The 9,808-nt window shown below is 32.2% G+C and overlaps 1 protein-coding gene across 2 annotated transcripts; it reads right to left on the bottom strand.

Moving 5' to 3' along the window:
• Positions 1-1,953: 1,953 nt before the first annotated feature.
• On the bottom strand, positions 1,954-9,389 carry LOC124353123 (transmembrane protein 230-like). 2 transcript variants are annotated; one of them, XM_046802965.1, is made up of 4 exons: positions 9,171-9,389; positions 8,877-9,023; positions 3,477-3,596; positions 1,954-2,798 (listed from the first exon to the last, which is right to left on the bottom strand). In XM_046802965.1, exons 2-4 carry the CDS (start codon positions 8,967-8,969, stop codon positions 2,661-2,663), a joined length of 351 nt encoding a protein of 116 aa, XP_046658921.1. In that variant the 5' UTR covers positions 8,970-9,023; positions 9,171-9,389; the 3' UTR covers positions 1,954-2,660. The 2 variants fall into 2 exon arrangements, with proteins under 2 accessions (XP_046658921.1, XP_046658920.1); XM_046802964.1 differs by having other exon boundaries at positions 8,877-9,389.
• Between the last annotated feature and the right edge of the window lie 419 nt (positions 9,390-9,808).

Genomic DNA, 9,808 nt, shown 5'->3' with positions numbered 1-9,808 from the left:
TCACAATCTCGGAACTTTCAAATCGTTTTCCCGAAATTTCTCGAAGTCTTATGCATGAGATAGTGACAGAAAAACTAGGCTATCACAAGTTTTGTGCTCGTTGGATTTCAGAAGTGCTCACCGATGATCACAAAATGAAAAGAATGAGTTCTGCCATAGACTTTCTTACTCAGTATGACGTTGAAGGAGAAACATTTTTGAACAGGATCGTTACAGGATATGAGACTTGGGTAGCCTATGTGAATGCCGAAACAAAACAACAGTCAATGCAATGGGGTCATACCGCTTCGCCAAGCAAGCCAAAGAAAGCTCGCCAATCTTTTTCAGCGAGAAAATTTATGGCTACAGTTTTTTGGGATGCTAAGGGCATCTTGCTCGTTGAATTTATGGAGCGTGGTACGACCATTACAGCTGCAGCTTACTGTGAAACCTTAAAACAGCTACGACGAGCGATTCAAAACAAGCATCGTGGTCTTCTGACATCTGGTGTTGTGTTTGTCCATGACAACGCCCGCCCTCATACAGCTCAAAGAACAACAGAACTTTTGGAAAATTTCAAATGGGACGTTTTTGACCACCCCCCCCCCCCCTACAGCCCGGACTTGGCTCCCAGTGATTTCCATCTTTTCCCGTACATGAAGCGGTGGCTTGCATCTCAGAGGTTTGCGAGTGATGAAGAGCTTCAAAATGCTGTGACAGGTTGGCTACGTTCTCAGGCGGCAGATTTTTTTAAAGACGGAATTTCAAAAACTGTTAAAAGATATGATAAGTGCTTGAATTTGTATGGTGAATATGTAGAAAAGTAGAGAAAAGCTGTAGTTTTAACATTTATATAATAAACTTTTTACATCTCAACTGGTTTATTTTTTATTTCAAAACAGAGGTTACTTTGTGGACGACCCTCGTAAGTCAATTTTTTGATGAAGGCTGATTGACAATACACAAATTACAGATAAAAATAGAATGTATAATTTTACTAAATAAAAAATGTTCTGATTCTGGTTTTGATTGCTAAAACATGTTATTGTCACTATTTCAGTATGAAAAATGCAGATGGTTAAAATAATTACAGTACTTTTTTAAGAATAATTTGCACACAGTTCGTATTTTTAATATTTATGATCCTGCATCATTGCAAGTCTACTGAATGTATTCCTAGACAACTGATTGGCAGTACACAAATTACCGATTGGTAATAAGAGGGTTTTGTCGTATTTGTATATAAAATCACAGATATATGATAAAATTAACAAATAATCGTAGTTTTGTAAATAACATTTACTTTTTTAGTACCCGTTTCCTACATTAGTTGGTGACAATAAATAAGTGTAGTTCTGTTAAATCTATTGTTAATCATAATAACAAACAGAAGAAGAATGGAGAGACTCACTTGAACCCTTTGAGTGCCAAGAACCAATTAGATTGGGCCTGCCGGTATTTCTGAGAGGTAAACCATTACTGTTCTAAATAAGGTGATAGAATTTATTAAGGATTTTAAAATTTTAGAAATAGTTATAATACAGTAAAGGGAGTAAAAAAAAACCATTCTACCACAAGTAAACAATCATTTATTAAATCTCAACAAACATAAAAAATTAACAAGAACAATTAAATACAACGTACAACACAACGCAACATAAATGATCAGCTTTCATCTAATTGCGCTTTCATTATAAAATATATAATAAAAACAAACATTTAATTTGGGATACTTACAATAAATAAATGTAATACTGGAATATTTTAATGTTTAAATTTAAACAAAGTAGGACGTTGCAGTTAGGTTTGGTGCCTTTTATTTTAAAGCGAACTCTTATAATATTAGAGAAGTCTATTTCAATAAACGGCACAATTGGCACTGATGTAGCCTATATTGTTTTACAGTAATATGGGAGCATAACCAGAATTTCATTTTGATAACTGAGATCAGAATAATAGTCTAGATCCATGAAGTCAAGGACTCTAGATTTTGTTTATTTCTGTACTGAATTGTTACACAACTAATTTAAGAAATGACATTCATACAAGCATTCTATGTAGTAGTGTAGTGTATTATATTATTTATTATCGGAAATGTCAATTAGATCATTTTAACCTCTATTGTTGACAAAAATAAAATTATAAAAAATAATAATTACATAGTCTCTGTAATTCATGTTGATTAATTTTCTATTTGCTAAATAAAGAGGATTCTTTCATAATAAACCTCCTATTTTCCCCATCTATGTGAATGCCAGTTCTGTACCATCTGACCATTGTGGTTATTTCATAAAGTACGATAACAGTCACTTTTTCATAGTGAACACATAAATTATTTACATTAAGTCAATCAAATCATCAGGTTTTTTGAACATGTCTAAGAGAATGTGAACATTATTCCCCCCATACTTCTGAAGTGTAGCCAGCATTCTTAGACACACTACTAAATTAGTTATTGTAAATCTTAGATCGCTATCAGTTACATAACAATGACTAGCTACTACTAGTGTTTCAGTCGTAGAAATAAAAATAATTTAACCATTTAAGGCAAGCGAAACTGACTAGCTAAAAATTGTAGGACACGAGGCTTAAAATGCAATGTGAAATTAGGATCGTATACTGACTTAAAATGCATAGCACGGCTACAAAACTATGACTAATTTTGATTATAAAATCATTCCCTAATCAAACTCAGGAATGTCAGTGAAAGAGTAACCGGGGTACTCCTTGTACGCGCAGAACGCAATGTGCAGATGATATGCTCCGGGTGGGAACATCAGTAGGCCGATGATGATCACTGGCCACATTCGGTCAGCATACTGAAACGCAACACTCACTATTAAACTAGACGTTGGCACAAGCATACACACATGTAACAACGTATGAAGAAGAAGAAGATGAGGACAAATAATATATAAGAGCATAGAGTACAAGTAAGGATACCAAGGGAAAACTCCAGAGATATGTGAGTGGAGAGGTATGGAAAGAACAGGAGAGGACTGGCTGAAAGGATGCTGGAAGAGTCAAAATAGGAAGATAAAAGGATTTGAAGTGGAATCTGTATCAAGAAATGAAGAAGATGAAGATGAGGACATGTAAGATATGTATAAGAGCATAGAGTACAAGTAAAGATACCAAGGGAAAACTCAGAGATATGAGTGGAGAGGTATGGAAAGAACAGGAGAGGACTGGCTGAAAGGATGCTGGAAGAGTCTAAATAGGAAGATAGAAGGATTTGAAGTGGAATCTGTATCAAGAAAACAGTAGATGTAAATGATAAATGAAATGTTAACAGAATATTTGAATAACAATGAAATACAAAAAAAATTATAATTAGATTAAGAAAGAAAGATTTTACAGTTAACAATTGAAACATTGTTTTATAATTAAACAAATGGAAGTGCAAATATAAAGTTAAGTTAAGTTTGTATGTAGTAAAACAAACACATAATCAACAAATTAAGAGTTATTTTTTACCTTGTAGGTGATGTACTTACTTTTGCATCTATGTGTCCCGAGACTATCAGACTTCCTGTTATTAGCAGACATGTTCCACCAACACAGAGAAAGAAAGCAAGGAGAATGGCTTTCCACGGGATTGCTTTTGTCCCATACCACTGAAAAGGGCAAAAGAATCATTTGAGCATAATTTGTTATTGTCAGAGAGTGCCACTTATTCCATTTTTACATAAATACTTAAGTAAGAGCTGCGTTATTTGAATTTTTTTACTCATATTTATTTACATTAGTACTCAGTGGCGTATAAGGTAGAGTTTCAAGAGACCCCAAACCAATACAATCCTTTGTACACATACACTAGAACTTTAGTATTAAATTGATTGAACAATGTTATATTCATTTTTACTTAAAAATCAAATGAAAACAAGATATTGTTTAGAAATTATATATTTGCTTTAAACGCTCCACCAAACCTATAGACCGGAATGATAATACAGAGATAGTTATAAACAGTTTGGCAGTGATAGAATACGATACTTAGGGATGTTGCGATATTATCGATATCAATATATATCTATATTATCGTTTCGATATATCCTATATTGATATCGATATAAGTTATCCGATATTATCGTGATATCAGAAGAAATATACAAATATCGGGGTTTTGATATCATACTGAAAGAAAAGTAATTATTTATTATTTTGGCTTTATTAGTTTTACGAAAGCAAAACTCAAACAACTTGATTTGTTCAGTTGTTAAATGCAACGCCAGCAAAGAAATTAACTTTGCAGATTAAATAAAAAATAACCAGACGATGCTTGGTTCAGTTAAGCATATATAATATAGTTGCTTTTTAAAATGAAAGTATTGTTCTTAAAACCCAGTTTAGATTCTTGTAGATTTATATTAAAATTTAAAATTGTAATTTTTATTCTTATTTTGGCAATTGTTTTTTAATAATTGTGCTTCAAATGATTCATAGTTAGAAAATGTTAAATAGAATTATTTAAGGAATTTCTTTTTTTATCTTTAAATAATGGTATTTTTAAATGTATTAAGTTGTACTTGTATTAAAAACATTATTTTGGAAATGAACTCGTAAGTTGTATCTTTGATTATACTAGTTACACACACTCATACAATCAAAGGTTGTATACACAAATTTAATCATTCCCCTTTCCTTATTTATCGATATCGGTCGATATTAAGGATATCGATATTTGGATTCGATAATATCGGTGTATCGATATCCAAGCTTGATATTGATATCGATAACAAATATCGGAACTAGCCTCATATTGCAACAACCCTAACGATACTTGGTAACAATATCAGATTAAAAATGAGGTTTCTACCAAAGAAACAGAAATCTCATAGAAACACATACACGAATTACCTGGTAACAAGAGTAGTCAGTCTTTGGAAAAGTATCCCTTACTTTTAAAGCAGTTTTGACGGTGCATAAGATTTTTATCGCTGTGCTTGTTAAAAGGTCAATCTGATCTGAAAATATTATAAGATGCTTCAAGAGTTGCCTTAGAGAGGAATCTTGGTCACATATGTATGTGTATAAGATTTCTATATAGATAGTTATGATTATGTCACAGAAATGTTTGATGTTTTCTGTAATTGATTTAAATTTCATCTTGAGAAAAATTACCCTTTCCAGATAAATAAAAACAAACAGGGAAATTCATGGATAGCAAAAGAATTGCATAGGACAACATACCAATACAAATTTTGTATTCAATGAATAGAACAACAGCAAATGTTGGAAAGTTTTTTTCCTAAAATATAAAAGATATTTCAATAAAACCATCAGAAATTCCAATGCCATGTACATTAAAAACACTCTAAAAATCAGACAATTTTCTAAATCTACATTGTTTATTATTAACAGTTCAAAATCCTCCAAGTCCACAATACAAACAATAAAAGTTAATGGGAATCGAATTTATGATTTAGCAGTAATAGCGATAGAATTTAATAAATATTCTTCCACAGTGGCTTCTTCTAACCAGCATTCATATAACACAACTCTTCCGGATCTACTTGAGAGTTTAATGACTTCTATGGCCCTTATTCACGTAATGGAAACGGAGATGGCGTGTGCAATCCAGAGACTGAGCTAAGTCATGTGATGCAGATGGAATATCAACATGAATATTCAAACTTTGCAGCAAGTACATTTTGAGACCATTGCCAAGGTAAATTCCCAAAGAGTGCAAAAGTTATTCCAAGTCTTTGAGAAAGGTAGCCCTTCTCTAGCAGGCAATTATCGACCAATTGCTTTATTGCCTGTCTTTAGAAATATGTTTTTTTTTGACAAAATTGTAGAACTGTCTTGACAGGTTTGAGATATTAAAATAAAATCAGTTCAGATTTTGGGCAAAAATCCATGATTGATGTGGTTAGACACTTCTTGAATCCACTGCCAATGGCTTGGAGAGGTATGAATGTGCTTAGCACATTCTTGACCTTCCTATAGCTTTTGACTGCGTGCATGAATACTATTGAAAACAGTTGAGAGCATTTAGTGATCAAAGCCTGCCTGATCAGCAGTACGTAAGTTACCAATCGCTAAAACATTTTTACTGTAGTGCTTTGTACATGAAAATCTGTAGATGCATCATAACCTATTCAACAAATTCTCTTAGTTTTGCACATAACCTTTTGCCTGGAGTTAGTTTCTTCGTGCATTACGGTGAAGTCTTTTTCATCTATTCACAAACTACAGCTCATCGGTATTACATAAATTACAGGTCGCAAAAACTCGATTTTGTTGTACTTTGCGTATCAAAAAGCGTAGATAGATTGTCAATAATATTTTGCTTTCAGTTTGTATTTTTGTTTATTTTGCTAATGAAAACTGTCTTGATATTACAAGTATTGGAATGCTATGTATTAAAATTGCTTGGGCTGCAATTATTTAACACTAATAATCTTATTATATTACCTTACTATGTGTGTAGTGTTTTAACAACTCAAGCTTGTTATAACTTAATTATCTATCTATGGGTTTTCACACACAAAGTACCAACAAAATCACTCAGGCAATTTGTTAATTTATTTCTTAATAAATAGATAGCATAAGACTGTCTGTTTACGATTTTCAAACTCGAAGTACGACTAAAACGTTTTAGTGATCAGTAATTTGTGTACTGCCTATCAGGCGATAATAAATGACCCGGCGAGTCTCATGTCGAATCATGTCAAATTTTCAAACCCGAGTCTTGTTGAAGATTCTGTAGATCAAAACAAGGCCTCGCAGATCTCTAGTTATTATCATATTGCAATAAAAATGAAATTTTAAACAGAAAATTTCTGTAATAAAATCATAATCTGTGACTTTTTGGTGATTTCTATGGCCGGTAAGACACCCTGCAAGAATAACCGGACCACTTTCCCCATGATCTATTATGAAATTCCCTCATTTTCCCTATATTATTAAAATTCCCTGACTATTCCCCGTTACTAGTCACCCTAAGATACCCTATTTAGGTAAGACTTTAATAAGCAGCCTACACTCGTTATTGAGTTATTTTAATCGAATGGTCCTATATTTTTATCCGAAGGAATAATTCGATATTACCTACAATTTAGTTAAAAATACACGATTTCAACTTAATAGTTATAGTAATTTTTAATGTGAAGGGTAGGGTACGATAAGCGGACCCGGTTTTTTATATCGAAATTGGCAAACAATATTACTTAACCATAACCATTGATATAATCAATCGATACTGATTAATTATTTTGAACAGTTAACTTAAATAATCTACATAAACAGCTGTAAACACTTTCAAATAATACACGTAAGGTAATATTTAAATTTTACATAAGTAACATTTGATTATTAAAAATGGCAGTCAATTTTAGAAAAATGCAAGACATTGCTTTGAAAGATAATGAGACATGTTTTACATGGTTTTCAACATGTTGGACTCGTACTGAAAAACCCATTAGGCCTATTTCAAAGCAACTTCGTGTAGGAAATAAACAACTGAAACTGTGAGAGGAGCAAATATGGTTGTCTTCAGTTTTCCTAATTTTTTGTTATATAATAATTTGTTTGATCACTGTAAATATTAAATTCACATTTTAATATAAAACATATGATTGTTATTGAGGACTATAGATACTTTTATATCGATTGATGGTGTAGGATTTCAGATACGAATATTAGGTATTGATATTACATTCTTCGATATAAAATACCGGGTTCGCTTATCGTACCCTACCCCAATTTAGTTAAAAATATACAATTTCGACTTAATAGTTATAGTAATTTTAATGTGAACAATAAACAGAAAGAAGTAACTTATATTTTGAGAAAAATGGCAAATATAAGAAAAATATGAGATATTTCTCACAAGTGACGAGATTTGTTTAAGTGGCTTTAACATGTGGGTTTGGCTCCTGGTAACCTATGGGGAGAATTCTTTCCTCCAATTCACAAAAACTCATTGATATCAAGCTGGGCAAGTTATAAATATTGTAAGGTGTTTAATGATATCTAAGTCTAGGCCATAGTAGGTTTTGTTAAATTAGTGTTAAATTTGTTTTTAAAATTGTAATGTACCAGATTCTACTTGTTACAGTAATTTATTATAGCTCTTATTACGTACAATTTTTACATATCGAATCGTTCAATAAAAACAACCGAAAAATGAGTGTAGGCTGTTTATTAAAGTACCCCCCCCCCCCCCCAATTTTGTTCAGGAGGAAAAGTGCAATACTAAGTGACTAGGCTATGGCCGATAATTTTGTATGTACAAGGTTTAATCATAATTTGAAAATAAAAGAAAGTTGAATTAAGAAATGTAAAAACTATCCTATTAGGACCATTACAAACCTATTTTTACTTAGGGTATGTTGTAAGCATTAAGATTAAACAACTGGTATTTATTTACAATACCGTGACCATGAAAAATGGACTTTTTTTCATGGGTTGGGCATTTATAGCCAAGTGTTATTATCACAGGTGCATATAAACTGGGGGGAAAGTATATCATTGTATTATATTGATGCCTTTCGGGCATTATTGCATTAAAGATGGAAAATAACCGACAAAATTTTGTCGAACAACACTTGAAGGGTTAAGGATCAGGGGCATCACGTGATCTGGGATTCGACTTTTGCAAGCTCGAGTTAATTTTTTTTCTAAAAGAGCAAGCAGTGCGCAGCACTGCGCAGCGGGCAGGCATCGTTGACAGGATTAACGTCATCATTTCAGTAAAATTGCCAGAGGTACTGTCAAAAACAGAGTTTTCAGAGGATTTCAAAAAATCGTAACTCCTTTGATTTTCGTTGCCGACGAATTTTTTCTTCACTATTGTTTTCAGGAAAAATTGTAGTTTTCAGGAAAAAAAAATGAACGTACCTTTCCATGGTCACGATTTTGTAAATTGATACCAAACAACTAAATCAAACCTGAGTATCAATGTAGTCAGAACTGTTGATTCCACTTCTTTTAAGGCTATGATACCTTACATCCCTGTGATCAAAAGATTTTCTCTGAAACATATTCAAATTCGCTTTTAAGAGTAAAAATTAAATAACGTTCCTTCTATGGCACCACTGTAGCCTGCAGTGTTTTAGAAATTATGTTATAAGTCACAGAAAACTACTCATTTATATTTCATAGCTATGAAACATGCTTTAAGTTGCTAAAAGGTATTCAGTTCTCATTAACAAACTAGTTCCAACTATCGGGCATGATCAAAATTATTCACTCATTGCCATTAACCTATGGCACTCCTCAACAAAAAACGTAAAAATAGTCAAGAGAATACACACGTTATAGTTAGAACTTATTAATTGAAAAACTACATAATACGTCAGTCACTTAAACATTAATTGATGTAAAGTGTCTGTAAATTTAGATTCTATTTTGTAAATTCCCAATTGCTATCATTCTACACCTACAGAACTAGAACCAAAACAATCACATTGACACATGATGATAACGTAACACCTGTATTAGTTTTATTTTCGAAAGCTCAACCGGCGAGACCAGAAAAGAGTCAACTAAAAAAAAATGTATTTGCCAAGTAACAGTCATTAAATTCGTATAGTATATTATTTATATATAATATAGTACAAATACATTTATAGTGTTCTACACAAATTAAAAATAGACCTTTAATGTCCGATTAAAATCATCCCTAGGTTATGGTTTAACAGTTACATTGTTCAACCAGTCTTTCATTTATTACGTGTTTCTTCTCATAATACATGTAACGCTACTGAAGTAGGCTGTAGTTCAGTTTATACATGTAATTTTCACTCAATTATTAGAAAAATTTTGTTCCAGAGGAGTGCTGTAACATAACAACTTTTTCCTTAGTACAAGATCTTTCAAC

Source organism: Homalodisca vitripennis, chromosome 1 (assembly GCF_021130785.1).
Source record: "Homalodisca vitripennis isolate AUS2020 chromosome 1, UT_GWSS_2.1, whole genome shotgun sequence".
Classification (NCBI taxonomy): Eukaryota; Metazoa; Arthropoda; class Insecta; order Hemiptera; family Cicadellidae; genus Homalodisca; species Homalodisca vitripennis.
Note: the sequence above shows the minus strand (reverse complement) of the source record. Positions and strands in the feature narration are given on the sequence as shown.